Source organism: Amblyomma americanum, chromosome 4 (assembly GCF_052857255.1).
Source record: "Amblyomma americanum isolate KBUSLIRL-KWMA chromosome 4, ASM5285725v1, whole genome shotgun sequence".
In the NCBI taxonomy this organism is placed as follows: Eukaryota; Metazoa; Arthropoda; class Arachnida; order Ixodida; family Ixodidae; genus Amblyomma; species Amblyomma americanum.
This window is the reverse complement of record NC_135500.1, coordinates 177,652,748-177,669,608: the sequence shown is the minus strand read 5'-3', so window position 1 is coordinate 177,669,608 and position 16,861 is coordinate 177,652,748. Positions and strand designations below refer to the sequence as shown.

Here is a 16,861-nt window from a genome sequence, read left to right as displayed (position 1 = left end):
CTGACTAGCGCTCTAGTTTGCTTCTCTTTCAAAAATGATCACAATTTGCCTAGGTGTTCATAGCTTACGGTGTTTAACGTACCAATGCGGCTAGGGCTATGAAGGGCACCGTAGTGGAGGGCTCCGGTTAATTTCGACCACCTGGAGTTTTTTAACCTGCATTGACACCACACAGAATCCACGGGCCTCTAGCATTTCGCCTCTATTCAAACGTGAGCGCCATGGCCGGGACAGAGCCCGCGTCTTTGGGGTCAGCAGCCTAACACCATAAGCATGAAGCCAACGCGTCGGCTTGCTTAGGTGTTCAAATGAGCATCGATAATGAAACTAATGTCCCGACAATGAAAACACTGAAGGAATGTAGGTTCATACATATCCAAGAATTGCAATTTGGCTACTAGAACACACAATAGAAAACATCGCAATATTAAGTGTTATCCTGCCACAGAGTTTGCTAATGGTGGTATGTGGAACGTACAGAGTAACACCCTGAAGAGATAGATAGGCTGTGAGGGACGCCGTGGTGAAGGGCTTCGGATAAATTTAGCATTTAAACTTATGTTCACACTGCACAGCACGCCAGCTAATTTCCTTTCCGCCTCCATCAAAATGCGGGCGTCGCGGCTGGGATTAGGTACCGCTGGGATCAGTAGCCGAACGTTAAGCCCACTGGCCAGCGCTGCGGGTCCTGCTACAGAGGTTCTCAGGGTATAAGTAGCGTAATTACTTGCACGTCTTTCATCAATTCACAAATATGCACGCCCACGCGGGAGCAAAAACACATGCCTTCACGCACATAATAAAATCGCCGGCACATTTTTCGGGAGACGGCCGCTACAGGAAAGTACCTCCCGCGCGGGTCGGCAGATGGAGCCACGGCCTGTTGCCGCCAGCGCTCAAGCCGGCGAGAACGAGTCCCGGGCCCGAACCACGAGGTCGAGCAGAATGCGCCTTCGTAGTCGGTGCGCTCTCACCAAGACAGGTGTGAAGAGACGCAGCGGACACGCGTCGCGCCTTCGAGCTGTTCATCCGCGCCGCGGCGCCGACCAAGTCGCCCCCACCGCACAACTCGTGAGTTGTCGGCGCGCCTTTCGAGGCACATCGGTTCACTCAGAGGCGCTTTTGTGACGCGTGCCAGCCGACGCTTCGAGCGTGCCGTGGAAGCGTCTACCGATTCCCAAGTAGTCTGCATGCTAGCGGTATTCGCCGCGACTAAGGCTTTCTGATCATGTCAACGTCGAGCTGTGGTTTGTTAGGCATATACGATGTGAGGAGTAGCGAGCGCGCACAGTGGGTTTATCAAGACAATTAAAAAATTATCTTAATGTAGAGACTCGACTGATTGTTAAACTAATACCAAGTCATCGTACAACTCGTTTTTTCCTCTTGCATGTCCTTCTAAGAGCTTCACGTAGTCCGATTTCGTTGTAGTTCCCCCCCCCCCCCATTCCTTTCCACTTCTCTCTTTCTTCCCTTACTCCTGTACTCCTGTGTATTCTGTTCGTATCATTTGCACGCACTGAAATCTTGAGTAGACTGTCGAAACCAGTTTCTGATCCATTAGTCTTTTTCTCTTTTTAAAAAAATTATCTCTCTACTCATGTGGCCATCGTTACTCATGTCAGTTGCGTTAATCATCTGTTTATTTACCTTTTTCATCTTCAAAGAACACTTCAGATATTGCTGACTCCATTCATGGCATGCAGTAACTCTAATCAAGCGATTCCAGGGCGTGCATGCATGGCACTAACAAGTGATCACAAGTACCGCGCTTTTATCCTCTGGAACTGTTCCTTCATGATGTCTGCAAACTTTCAATCACGAGTGCATGCTGGCAGCCCAAACTTTTGCGTTAATGTGAAGCCGTCGAACGATTAGAAAACTGAGGCGCTTTTGCGAAAAATTTTGAGGTGAACAGAAATCTTCAACTTCGTGGCTCGTTTCCAGCTGGTTCCTTATTTTCCGCCAATTTTCTCATACCATCAAACTGTTTCCGGTCTTTTTTCAGCGGAGCCGTAGTGATACATTGCTTCAATAGCATTTATTATAACTAAATCACACGTAATTAAGAGTGTAATTTTGTTAAAAGGTGGTTTAAACTCAAATTTTAGCCAGAAAGCGATCTGGTAGTAAGAATACCTCTTATGTAGAAACTGAAGGGTACTTTGCGTCGAGCACTCTTGACGTGCATACAACTTGTTGATCGGCATTAATAGGTTGTAAACAGAACGGTGTGCAGGCATTGGCTTAGAATCGACTCGATTGTAAAGCAGGTAAGCTTCAATAGAGATAACAGCGCCTAAAGTGTAAGCCGATAATTATCGCCCTCTAAGGTAACACAGCAATTTTACCAGCAGTCCTCATATATCAGAGCAGCCCCACAGAGTTACCTTGCTCAAAAAATGCGCAGTTGCCCAGGAAATAGAAAAATTCAAAGGTTTTCTGTGACCACATAATCTTCGGAACCAGTGCCCCGAATCGTGAGTTTGAATACAAATTAGTGTGTCGCCGCGCCCTAAAACATGCGGAGGCTCGTGAATCAGCGCACCTAAAACTCCGGCGGCCGTTCATAGTGCGGCCAAAGGTGTTCCTTGCATATCAAGTGGTGAACAAAAAAAAGCTAGTACAGCCATCGGTGTAGAGAGTGAATGAGCGAGTGAATGAATGAGAGTAAGTGAGTGAGAATGAACGAGTTAGTGGTCAGTCAGGTAGAATGAATGACTCTGAGTGAGTGAGTGAGTGAGTGAGTGAGTGAGTGAGTGAGTGAGTGAGTGAGTGAGTGAGTGAGTGAGTGAGTGAGTGAGTGAGTGAGTGAGTGAGTGAGTGAGTGAGTGAGTGAGTGAGTGAGTGAGTGAGTGAGTGAGTGAGTGAGTGAGTGAGTGAGTGAGTGAGTGAGTGAGTGAGTGAAAATAACTCATTGGCGAGTAAGGTAGAATGACTGAGTGGTGAGTAAGGTAGAATGAATGAGTGAGTTATAATGCGTGAGTGATAATGGATGAATGAGTGAGTGGTGAGTGAGTTATAATGATGGAGTGAGTTATAATGATTAAGTGAATAGTGAGGGAGGAATAATGAATGAGTGAATGGCGAGTAAGGTACAATAAATGAGTGAGTGGGTGAGAATGAATGAGAGTTATAATGCGTAAGTGATTGAGTTATAATGAGTGAGTGAGTGAGCGAGGGAGCGAGTGCGTGCCTGCGTGCTTGCATGCGTGCGTGCAAAATCCAAGAAGGCAGTTTGATGGGAGAAGGCTGGCATGCAGAAATGGAGGCAGATTCAAGTGAAGTGTAAGAACGGAACAGAGTGCTACAGTAAATTCAACCCTTCCCACAAATCGTGTGAGTTCAAATGTAACAAATGCTAAAGCGTTGACACATGGCAAAGAAGCGATGATTCCAAAGGAAATGTAATGTACTGACGTGGATCATTACGTGATGACCTTAAATCTGATCACCAAAAAAAAAAGTGCCACTCTTCCTTCTCTCAATATTTTTGTCTTGACAAATTATGCCTGTCGGTCCCATTTTCACCACATGACAAACGCCATTCGTGGCTTATGTAGCCATTTCCTCTCGCGTTTTCCTATCCACTTGCATATATCAATTAAAAAAGTCGCAAACTTCAGCACAATTCTTACAAAACCATGTTCTCGCCTCACCAATACACGGGCGTTTTCGCGGTCTGTTGAGCACGTGTTCAGTCTTTTGAAAGAGTAAGGCGAAGCATGCCACCCGAATGCCCAAAGTCAATTTGGTTAAAAGGTAACAGCGGCAACGCCAGTGGTTCGTAATTACCTTAATTGATATCAAGCGGAAACCGCAGAGGCGCGCGACAGAAGCTTCCTACAAATCGCGGGAAAGGCCGGGAAACCGCAGCGATGACCTAACGTGAATGCCATGTACGCGGGGAAGCGTGGAAGCAGAAATGCAATCAGCGCAAGTTAGCGCCCTGCTACTTCCATGGTGCGTGACGGGGCCCAAGTCAACAACTGCGTCGTGGACCGGCTTCCCGGTACGGGCAGATTAATGACTATCACAGCACACGTGAGCGTACGGAGCATTAATTTCTTTTACTGGGGCCAGCGACTACGAGCAAGGCATTCCAGCGCCAGTGTAAAGAACCTTTTCCGCTTGTCCCAAAAACGAGAACACGGTGCTTCGCCAATATTTTTTTTCCGCCCGTTCTCTATATTTATCACATCTATAATAACCCACTGCGATGGTTTCGGAAGTACGGTGTTCAGCTTTTGCACACGAGGTAGCAGCGGCCGTATTCTCTAAGCTGTCCCTTTTCTATTGTCCATTTCGCGTCCACTTGGTCCTGTGCCATTGGTCATTCAGATATACTCGCAGCTTTCAAGCGTCCGTGGCTAGCGACCCTACCATTGGGTGGCTGACGACCGGACCTTACCACTGGCTGAAATTGGATGCAATACGCAACTAATGGTGAGGTTCATCGCAGCCCTCTGTCAGCAGAAGCCGACTGGACACTACCACTGGCTGCCATTGGCTGCGATATGCAGCCAATGGTAAGGTCCGGTCAGCAGCCACCCAATGGCCGTGTCGCTAGCCACGGACGCTTGAAAACCGCCGGCATATCTGAATGACAAATGGCAGAGTACCAACCAAGTGGACGCCAAATGAACAATAGAAAATGGACACCTTATAGAAAACGGCCCGAGGTTCAGTTTCACTCGGGGCGGCCATATTTCGACCGAGGCGAAATGCGAAGGCGCTCGTGTACCCCCATTTAAGGGCACGGTAAAAAACCCCAATAGGTCGAAATTATTTCGGAGCCCTTCTCAGTAGCACGCCACTCACAGCAGGTACGGTTGGTAAAAATTAGGCTTAACAAGCCTTATTTCTGAGTCATAACTGCATTTTGGCTTTCCAGTTCATTCCTTGTGTTCATAAAGCAAGGGTTGTTTGTTTGTATTGCGGTTGTTCTTTAAAATGCTAATAAAGGCGCAGCATCCTCCTTTGTCTATTCTTTCAATAGATCTTAGGGATAAGTGTGGTAACTTGTTCAGAATGCGAACAGAAGGGTGCTGTGGTTGGGATTTACTGCTTATGCAAGGCGATGTTACCTTGCGCTTCCTGTCATTCGAAACACCGCTGAGGAAACTTTAAAATAAGGCTGCCGGCGCTCACTTTAATGTTCCGGGGAGCAAAATTCAGAACACATGGTAAACGCAAGCTCCAGTTGAGAAAGTAGCACTGATTGAGCAAGCAATGGGCAGGAGGTATAAAAAATAGACCCCCCATAAGTAGGCGGATAATTGCACCGGTATGCATTTCATCCGCAGTGAGTACTACATCCGAGAATATAATGTCGTTTTCTCCGGATAACTGCAGAGACGGAAACACTCAGCAATTTTCTACTTTTCTAATGACATTGCAGCGCAGTTATCTCGACAGACGACGCTCAACAAACTCAGATTTCCTGAAATCACAAATGTTCAGAAGAAATACGGCTTTTATAAATATCCGTCCTTGCACGACTCACGAGGAGCCGCAAGGCTTAATACGAACGAGCTAATAAAGAGTGGTAAAAAATACGAAAAAACTTATTCGTCTAAAGCTTACGCGCGCATTCATTAATCTACTCAAGTGTTGCCCTTGGCATCAACGATCACGTTGCCGTGGATGACGCTGGCGTGCAGCTCTAATGGAGGAAGATTGTATAACGCCAATAAGAACTTGACGCTTTGAGGCCCGAATTAATGACTTCCACCACGAAGCTGCAGCGGCCTCCTCTTAAACGACAGCCCTCGGCACTCGCTGAAAAGCCGCTTGCTTCCGCAGCCGCCTTTTCACCTTCCAATGAGCCAGCCCTATTGCTATCTGGAACGTCCCACCACAGGTTCACGTCAGTCCATGCGTGGTACGAAGCCCACTGCTCCTGCTTTGCTGCTTGCATAAGACGCCCGTTGGCTTTGGGATGTCAGTGCACGTTAAAGAACCCCAACTGGTCGATATTAATTCAGAGACGTCCAATGCGGCCACGCATAGACCCTGTGCAGCTTTGGACCTGTAAATTCCCCATGCCATACCATTCGTTCGGCTTTCTTTTACACAATGGAGGGCGCATATAAAAGAAAAAATAAATTTTGAACGAGGCGCAGAGAAATTAGGCAAAATTTTGACTAAAAAGGAATATTGGAGAATATTTTGCGAGAGTGCAAGGCATGACGCTCTTGAAAAAAAAACGCAATGCATTACATCTACTAGCAATAATGGATTATGTAAATGTCACTGATAACGATACCGATAGACTTGAACTAACAAGGCTAACACTTACCATGACTGCTTTACAGTCCCTTTTTTGGGCATATACAAGAACGACATGGTTCTTTTGAAAATTGTAATGCGATTATAATAGGCGCTTCTGGCACGCTTTCAAAAACTAAACAATGCAGATTTAAAGCCTAGCTAATGGGAAACAAAATTAAGCCTACAGAATTGTACTGCTGCATTATACAATTCTGAGATGTGTACCGCAAAGAAAATTAAATAGGAAAATGTGAAATTTTTATACATTCATCGTTCGAATATATTCAGCACACAGATTTAGTTGTCACGGAGCAACAGAGCGAGCAGGAATTATTGGCTTAATATTTATAGCCGTTTAACGTCCCAAACTGACTCAGGCTATGAGGGACGCCGTAGCAAAGAGCTCCGGAAATTTCGACCACCTCAGGTTCTTAAATTGCACTGACATCGCACAGTACACGGGTTTCCAGCATTTCGCCTCCATCGAAATGCGACCGCCACAGTGGGATCGAACCCGCGTCTTTCTTGTCAGCAGCCGAGCGCCATAACCACTGAGCCACCGAGGCGGCTCTGATGAAAATTATTGGCTGCTTAACAGTTAATGCGCTAAAATTTTGACCTTTGTGTAAAAATAACAAGTACAGAAGATGAGCGACGACATATGTATTAGCCCTTTTTTTGTGTGCTTGCGTGCGCAGAGCTTCTACGCTGGGTACCAGGCGCGCTTGAAAAAAGCAGAAACGTCCGCACCGACTACGGCAACCGCAGAAGCAATCGGAGTTGCCGTCACAGCACAAGCAGCCACGACGGAAAACACTGGATTTTTGTGCCTATGGATGTGACTGACAAGCCGGCGAGCGCCCCAACGGACACAAGACACGCGTCATGGTCTTCACCCCAAGCCTGCTCTCTCTCGCCGGTGAGCTGTCTTTCGGGAATGCTCTCTCCCACTTCCTCCCCGACTTCCCTTTCCCGACCGGACGTCTCCTCATCCGCGGGGCCGCGCGGACTTAGGCGAGGTTCGTGACGAGCGCGGCTCGATCCATTCATTGATTTCGCCTCGCTCGGCTTGTACTAATGATGCGACCACGCAACACGGCATAATGAAGCTGCTGGCAGACACGGGCCTCATTTTCGTGAGACTGTCTCCTCTTTTTTTCTTTTGAAGCCTTCCCCGGCGATTGGTTTCAGGCCTAAGGAATCTGTGTACGGGCATCTCACTTTCTCTTCTTTTTTTTTTCTCTATCGCTATAGCCCGAAGAAACTCGAGGACGGCCACATGAGACCTTGTGGCAACTTGAACAGCTCTTATTTTTCTCTACTTCCTTCTTGTCCGGAAAGGCATCTTTTCACTCTGCCTTTTGTCGGCATCCCAGTATAAGGAAGCAGGCGAACAACGGCTGTGCTATGAAAGGAAGTTGCGAAAAGCCCGGGCCCGAACAGAACACCGTCGCCTGCCGCTGACACTGATGCATGGCTGTCGAGATAGAGCGGGTCCGGTTCATTGGCATTTCGGAGCGTCTATTGATTGGCGAATGATGAAACGTGGCTCTCCGGCGCGCGGAATCGGAGCGTTTGCTCGCTCCGCGAGACCGCTTGTTTCCCCTCCCCGTTTTCCCCCATCTCTCTCTCTCTCTCTTTCTTTTTTAGCTGCAGCGAAGAACAAGTCAACTGCAATTCATTTTTGTGTCACTGAGCAGACCCCTACCAATACAAGGTTTAGGTAATAACCGCCTGTCGTAACGAAGACACGGGGCTTACCCTCAATTCAAGAAACTTTTTTGAGAGATTGGTAACTGGAAAAAATTCGCTTCCCGAAAAAAATGATCCAAAATATTGTTTTGAAAAGAAAAAGGCGTCTTCAACTTTCCGCACCGTGCACAAATTTTACCGGAAAAAATTCGCTTGCCGAAAAAAATGATCCAAAATATTGTTTTGAAAAGAAAAAGACGTCTTCAACTTTCCGCACCGTGCACAAATTTTACCGGACGCCTTGTCTGAGTAAGCCTAAGAAAGCGCCTTCGAGACTACGAAGCTTTTCCAGGACTTTCACATATGTGTTTCAAGTTTAGTTTGTTATCCAGAAAAACCGCCGCGGTGGCTGAGTGGTTATGGCGCTCGGCTGCCGGCCCGAAATACGCGGTTTCGATCCCGGCCGCAGCGGTCGAATTTCCATGGAGGCGAAATTCTAGAGGCCCGTGTGCTGTGCGATGTCAGTGCACGTAAAAGAACACCAGGTGGTCGAAATTTCCGGAGCCCTTCACTACGGCGTCCCTCATAGCCTGAGTCGCTTTGGGACGTTAAATCCAACATAAACCATTATCCAGAAAAATATGTCTATCTTTCTCTGTTCTTCAGAGTCATTTTTGAGAAGGTTATAGTGTTTTGTACATCTGAAAACTAAACGGTCACGGCTTAACACTTCAATGGGCCTCAGAAATTATGGCTTAACACTTCAATGGGCCTCAGAAATTATGTTAACTAACAGGTTTTTAAAGAAAAAAATAAAATAGTTAAATAGCATGTACTCGTACAACCATGAGCGTTTTAATTATGCTTGAGTAAACAATATGTCTTTTTTCATTGAAGAAAAGCAAGGAATGTTTAATAATCTGCACAGGACAAAATACGAAATAAGAGTCCTTGCGAGCAAACAATGCGGCAGACAAACGTTATTTCTCTTCTCCGATGACTTCTACACGAGCCTCAAAGGCAATACTTCCTTGTGTGTCATTCAGTCATAGCGTTATCAAACTGACGTGCATACAAGTCATATTTAGTGTTAGCAGAGCGCGTCCAGCCGCTGGCTCATTTCCTGAAGATACGAAGTGTCGGGGATACAGCCTTTTCACAAAACCGTCGAACGTTACATTTATTTTACTTTCAAATGACTGCCATGGGCCTTTATTTCTACTGCTATTTGGCTTCAGTTAGGTGCTACACAGAAATCTAGTACTTGTATCTTATCTTTTTTTTCTCAAATAGTCCCGATCATCGCTTTCGAAAACCCACCTAAACCTATCGTGCTACAATCATATACAAGGCAAGAGGGTCACTGCTCTAAGTCCTCGGTGACTAGCTTCAGACACTTTTAGCGTACTGGTACCTTTTTGGGGTAAATATGGGCAGATTTTAAAACGCCACTTACACTTCTTAACGATGCCAGAGGACGCTACGATAGCTTCAGTAGTTGCTCCTCTTGCATGCGATAATAAGCACGGAGTCTACCTAGATTTTGCGCTAAACACCAATCAGGTGCGCCTAAGCCTTTGCATGCTGTTACGAGGCGATGCAACAAGGCACCCCCATGGCAGCAGATAAAAAGGCAAACACATATGGCAGCAATCACCAGCATACGAGATGCTTTAGAGTCACACGAAAAGGCGCAATAAAAACATCTTGCCTACGACTCGCCATCTAAACATTATTTCTAATGTACGGCACGAGTAGAGCCACGAAGGTGGTTCTATATAGCTATGGTGCGCGAAAAAGCTGCATTTGAACGAGACAGTACGAGGACTGCAAGGTGAAATGTATTGTCTGTGGTAGCTACTTAATGATTCTTTTGAAAATTTTACATAGTTATCGCAGAGTGTTAATTAACTTGGACAAGAACTTTCAACATTCAGCGCGACGACATGAGGAAAGTGGAGTCAGTGCCAGTTAAGAAAGACGAGAAGACGGCGGAAAATCTTTCTCATCTCGATGAAATATAAAACGGACAGTTTCTAACGGATTTCAATTTGTTTACGTCCACAAGCTTATCGAGAATCCAAACGACGCACATGTATGATAGGATAGGGTGGATAAGTATTTTGCATTTAAGTAATTTGGTATTTAATGGAGCAACGTGGAAAGTGAGGCGCAAGTGTCCGAGACTTTGGAGGGCAATGTTAGAAATCAGATCGATGTGTTTAGACCATGACATATCATAAAGAGAAACTGCATAGGTTTTAGAAATCGATGAGCTTAAAGAGGTAGAATGTGTGAAACTTGCTGATAAGCACGCCGAGCGTTGTTTGGTAGCATCCAACGAGGCACGGCAGGACGGCAGGGCGTGGCTAACGGCAGAGGTAATTTGAAATCTTATCTTCGTGATGTCACACTAAACTTCTCCATACTGCTTAGTTGCCTTGGGGAGAAGCGCAAAATTCAATCTTCGACTATGTCACTATTCTAAATGCTAGCGTTAAAAAACTTGGCATGCTTTACCTACATACAGCCTGCGCAAATTTGAATCCTTGAATATCGCCAATTCTCAAAAAGTGCGGCAGTTGCCCTTTAAATACTAGGTATCTGTATTCCAAAAGTAATTGCGTTTGAACGAATATGCGAACAAATAATTATATGTGAGCCTGGGCCCTGGAGAATGACATGAATGCAGTTTTGGAGATTTAATTCTCATTTATTTTGTATTTCAACACTCGCAGAAGTTTGGAAAATTCTTCTTAAGAAGGTCATGATCCAGAGGTGATTTAATTGTATGGTAAAGCACGCAATCATCAGCGTACAGTCGTCGACAGACCTGTCTAGAGCGCTCGAACTCAGTGCCGTCTGCGCTCCGCAGCGCTCACGGTGACGTCTAACGGCAGCGCCTGGTTCGAGATAGCGCATGTGTGATGCTCAGACGACACTCAAAGAAGCTCGATCTCTAACCAGGCGCTGCCGCTAGACGTCACCGTGAGCGCTGCGGAGCGCAGACGGCACGGAGTTCGAGCGCTCTAGACAAGTCTGTCGGCGGCTGTACAAGAGGTTGTTTGTACATGAAGCTGTAGATCATTCATGTATAACAAGAAAAGACGTTCGGAAGTTGCGCCCCTGCCCCAGCCGGTAAGTCGGAAGTCCTTCTTGCGTAGCTTTCTATTTCCGAGGAATGCCTCGTTGATGTTTTGTAGCTAGCTGTCCCGCTCTGTGTATTAATTGCAAGTGTAATAAATAGCATTGTGAGAGTTCAAGCTTTGTCGTCCTTCCCTTTGTTCCCTCGAGCACGAACTCCTCCGCGGTTAGCGAGCGGAAACGCTGCATCCGCAGAGTGGGAGTGCGGGCGGAGCGAAATGCTTTGTCCCTCCATATTTCCACAGTGACGAAGTAACTCTGTTTGTGTAGAGAAATTTACGAAGTATGTCGGGGAGGTATCTGCTAGTCCAAACAACCCATCGTGCTTGAATTGAGTTGGGTATTTAATTGGGTCCACAATTCTTTCTGGTATCCAAAACTAAGACAAGAATAAGAAGGCCTTTATTAGAAAATCAACACTGTAAATTACAAGTGAAGGAAGAAATTTCGAGATTGCCTGTAGTAAACTCCGATTGAAGGTAAGTATTGAATGCAGCCGCCTTATATAGAGCGTCTCAGTTGGGCATCTCCTTCGAAGTCGCGTTGCAGGGCAGTACGGGCTTTCAAAACTTACGGAGGCTGCAGACTGCTCAAGCTTACAATGTATCATAAATCTTTTGCGCTCTTGCTTTTAATCCGAAGTCTCTCCTTGGCTTCCTTGAACAATTCAGATTTTCCAGGCTCAGCACGATGTTTGAATCTACTTAATCTTGCGACACGACGCGGCAGTTGCACTATTTGTCTTGTGATCCGGGGAAGGCGAACATTTTTTTTTCGTAATTTGAATAGAACGAAACGGCGTATGCAAACAAGATTTAACGATATTTTTCTAGGAACTAACAAAACGAAACTAACTTGAAAGGGCGAAAAGGAGCTATTTTGACGTTGCTACGCTCGGGACTGAACATTATCCACCCCTCCTCTCATATCTAGGATTTCTTTAAGGGCAGCGACCCCAGCACCGACAGAGGGGGGCACTGTGCGCTTATTAAGGCGCACAGTAAGCACCTTCCTAGATATTCACATTACTTTCGCCCTCAGGTTTTTGTCTTTCACTGTTGCTAGTGCTACCTCGAAGGTTTTGCACAAAAAGAACTGTTTTGCAGCCATTTCAAGCTTTCTTTTTATTTTATTCATGTAATAAAACTTCCCGCTCAATCCTCGCCTTACTACGCTTTCGGAATTCAGTGACCTGACTGGTGCTCTTTAGTAAATAACGGTCGAAGGAACAATGCGACGGGCAGCCGCTATGGTGATGCAAATGCGTCCTGTTTCAAGCTTCATCCCAGAAGAAAGCTGCACTCGCGCGCCCTCATTATGCACGGCGCGAGCTGCGCAAACTAGAGACAAAGGCAGGCGCGTCATGCGAGTCCTTCTGGCCAGAAAAGAGTGCCTTTCCACATCGCAGCGCCGGAGTAAACAATTGCTCTCGCGCTGATCCTGTCAGGAAGCGACGCGGGCGCAAACCAAAAGAAGAGCGAATAAGGTACGCCGGCGAGCCGCCCTCGCAACATGGCACAAAACCGAAACAGCAAAGATAAACTCGCGACGGGGTCGGCACGTTCGTCAGCGGCCCGCTGCTTCGCCTTCTTTGATGACCGGCCACGCAACTGGACCCGGAGCTGAGAAGGACGGTCGAAGCAAGGAGAGGGCGCAGCGATGAAGGGTGGAGATCGGCTGGAGTTTGGAAATGGCGCACCCATGAATAGCACCACCGCCCTCCGAGCTCATCTTACGCGAGCCGGCTCTCCACTTTTCCCCCAGTTCATTGCGCAATCACATCACCGTCGTCTCTATATCCGGATACCCCCTGTTACAACCCCCCCCCCCTATTTCCGCCTCGTCCCACTATCCCCTCTGCTGTTGCCATGACAACGCGGCCGCTATGTATATTTGACCGGCTTTGGTTCGCCATAGCACAGCTGCCCGAAGCATGTTCGCCGGCATGCGATGGGTTTTGCGGTAGCCTGGCGACGAGCTTCACACTGATCCCCGATCCTAAACGGTGGGAACTGATCCGTATGAAACGCGAAAAGCACGCAGTAGGTGCACGTAAAGGTACAGACCATGCCTGCCGCGGGCGAAACGCAAGGATCGCCGGAATTTCCTTTCAGCGAAGCCGGTCTTGGGCTATCGCGTTTCGAAGATTATCCTTAGAAAGCCAACGCTGGCGAAGAATGGTCGAGGAGGAAGAAGTGGACACAACTGCGCCGAACTAACAACTTTATTATCGAAGACAACCGAACCGTCACTTTCATACTGTGAATAAAATTACCAAGTACAATAAGGCAGTTACAGGCATTCGCAAGGATACACAGTGACGAAACGAGGCAAAACCATAGGAGTCGCCACCTTCCTATTCGTTGGCCACCCATAAAGTTTGGTTTTGGTTTAATGGGGTTTAATGGGTCCGTGGCCACAGCAGTCGACTGCCCTCAAGGGATACAAGGCACTCTTTGCCTACTTGAGAGCGGCTGGATTGAGTGACAAATTGTGACAGCGTTGTGCGTGCGTGTGTGTGTTATGTCTTTTTTCTCTTCTCTCTTTCTCCTTTTAGTCCCCTAATCCTTCTTCCCCAGTGCAGGGTAGCCAACCGAAACCCCTTTCTGGTTAACATCCCTGCCTTTCCCTCCTCCTCTTTATCTATCTATCTATCTATCTATCTATCTATCTATCTATCTATCTATCTATCTATCTATCTATCTATCTATCTATCTATCTATCTATCTATCTATCTATCTATCTATCTATCTATCTATCTATCTATCTATCTATCTATCTATCTATCTATCTATCTATCTATCTATCTATCTATCTATCTATCTATCTATCTATCTATCTATCTATCTATCTATCTATCTATCTATCTATCTATCTATCTATCTATCTATCTATCTATCTATCTATCTATCTATCTATCTATCTATCTATCTATCTATCTATCTATCTATCTATCTATCTATCTATCTATCTATCTATCTATCTATCTATCTATCTATCTATCTATCTATCTATCTAATGGGGTTTAACGTCCCAAAGTGACTCAGGCTATGAGGGACGCCGTAGTGAAGGGCTCCGGAAATTTTGAGCACCTGGGGTTCTTTAACGTGCCCTGACATCGTAGAGTACACGTCTAGAATTTCACCTCCATCGAAATTCGACCGCCGCGGCCGGGATCGAAGCCGCATTTTTCTTCTCAGCAGCCGAGCGCCATAACCACTGAGCCACCGCGGCGGCGCCACCCAAAAAGTAACAGGTCCAAAAAGAAAAAAAAACGAGGGGGCGGGAGGAATAAACGAAACAAAGCAACAAAAATGATTTGCTATAAAACGTGTAGCCAGAACAATGTGAATGAAAGCCATAAACCAACCCAGCTGAACCAGTGAAAATGAAACAATGTGTAACAATAAAATAAAATAAAAACCCTCAAACAACCACGGCTAACAAACGACTGCGATAAAAGCGATCCCAGTCACTTTTTAGGAGTTTTCTATTGCTTTTATCACGGTTACTTTTAAGCTGTGTTGCTTGTTGGCTTCCATTCACATCGTTCGAGCTAAATGTTTTATCACGAATAGTGTCTTAATATTTTTTTTTCGCTTTATCTCCGCTCTCTCATTTTTTCTGTTTTTTTTTATCGGTCTCTTTTTGGGTGGGTAACGAATAGGGAGGTGGCGAATCCATAGGTTTTGCCTCGTTTCGTGCCTGTATATCCTTGCGTATGCGTGTCTCTGCCTTATTTTATTTGTGAATTTTATGTCACAGTATGAAAGGTCCCATTCGGTTGTCTTCGAAAATAAAGTTGTTAGGTGACCTTCGCACTTCCTTGTTCGTTCGCACTTCTGCACACTTCTTATCATTGTCCGTTGTGTGCCAGCGCTGCCTTTCTAGGAATGATAAATGTCAACCAACTAGCCCAAGAACACACCTGAAGATTATGTGGTTGCATCAGAAAACCGCAGGTATGCCATCTCGCTCTTACGCTGTAAATGCGGGTTCTCAAAAAATCACAGCTGCCACCGACCGGGTGCCTAGTGGTCAATGTTGGAACAGCGTTATGCAAGCTTACAGTGTTCATTTTTTAGCTGTATACGTCTGTCTCGTTGCACAAACAGCGAAAGATGCTATCTTGTCACTGCTTTCTTAGGACACGCTATGTTTTGAAAGAGATTGAAGTGAAGGGTTGTAAGAAGTCTACAGCCTTTCACATTTCAGAGAACATTGTTTTGATTTTAACAAGTTCAGAACCGTACCACTGAACACGTTCGTACTAAACAACATACTCCGCCTCGTCCTCCATATTACAGCTCTCCTTCCCACTAATAACGAGAAGAAATCATTGCGAGCATGCACGTCCCCGTGAACTACACACGCGTTGCGTTACATTCGTTATTATGCCGTCCGATGTACAGTGTTAAGGCCAATACGAAGGCACCAACAACCTCTTGCGGACTTCTTTATTTTTCACAAACACCCTAATTTAGCGTAGCTGTGAGCAGTAGCGAGAAAATGTTGGTCTTAAGTAGGTAGCGATTTCAAACTGAGCCGCCATCCACTGACGCTACAATCAAGTTCGTGTACAAAGAAGCTGCGCTTATTTGAAAATCAAGACGTAACTTCTCAAGTAAGAGAAAACTTAAATATAAGTAAGCTTATGCAGGCTTTTAGCGTAACTGTTTGTTAGTGTCATACAGAGACACTCGATTTACTTATGGCCCTCTTCGCTCTTGATTTCGTGCATCTCTATAGCTCCTCTTACTGCTCGCAAGGTATGAGCTCTAGTACAACGACCCAGAATAAATAAAGCTTAATCGCAAGGGCAATACAATCAGATGATGGTGAAAAGAATTTAATGTATTTTCGCTAGCCAAGCGTCAGGGGAGCAGTTTGAAGGAGCCTATGAGCCACTCGATATCGAAACAAAGCTCTCCTTCATTAACGTCCACGCATGTGATTGGAAGAAATTGTTTAGCCTTTGGCGTAATACAAGTGAAAAAGCTGTGTATGGAAGCTTCTTATGCAGACCTCAGAAGTCCCTTGTTATAGCTTTTGTTATTCATTATGGAGCCACTAGGGAATACTTGTTTTTCACCAGATAAAAAGACGATACCAATAAAACTGGAGGTGTTTTTTTTTCAAATTATGTTAGAAATGTCTTGCAATGGCATTAACTGCCAACGTGTTTACTCCTAACTCGCCACCTCCAAGTATACAACCACAGTCTTGTAACATTTAGTGCTATTTTGTGCACAGCAGTCACTGTAGAAAAAAACAAGGTTCATATTTCCTGCCATGAATCATTGCAAAATTTTCTTCAAGAAACGCAGTGACTCTCATTCTAATTCTTTTTTTCCCGCTCTCAGTCAGTACGGCATTGAAGCACTACAGGCATTGTATACTATTACGCACTGAAGCCATTGTCCCGTCCGCGATCTCTAAGTTAACAGGACTCCTTTCCTTCCCTCTTCCAATCTATCAGACTACATAGTATTACCACTCCTTTTTCCCGTCAAAACTTTCCTGTATCCAGCAATTAACCGCCTGTGTCTTGGCCACTCCCCCGAAGTGGGTAGGTGCCAGCAACGTCTGAGGCCTTCCTTCCTTCCTTCCTTCTTTGAATCATTGCGACGCTCTTAGGCATTTCACTAAGGCCTGCATTTCGGAACTGAATGGATACAAGCCTGAAAACAAAAAAAAAGTCTGCGCAGACTCTTTCTTTGCGAATTGGCACTCATGCGTTGCTTACACGTTT

At 45.7% G+C, this 16,861-nt stretch overlaps 1 protein-coding gene across 1 annotated transcript in view; it reads left to right on the top strand.

The window, feature by feature from the left end:
* Nucleotides 1-942: 942 nt before the first annotated feature.
* The window catches only part of LOC144128754 (cell adhesion molecule Dscam1-like), a 188,500-nt gene continuing 172,581 nt past the window's right edge, over nucleotides 943-16,861 (top strand). Inside the window, exons 1-2 of the mRNA XM_077662411.1 lie at nucleotides 943-1,071; nucleotides 6,972-7,192. Coding sequence (XP_077518537.1) covers nucleotides 7,159-7,192 — 34 coding nt within the window. The 5' untranslated portion in view covers nucleotides 943-1,071; nucleotides 6,972-7,158. The remainder of the gene's footprint in view (nucleotides 1,072-6,971; nucleotides 7,193-16,861) is intronic.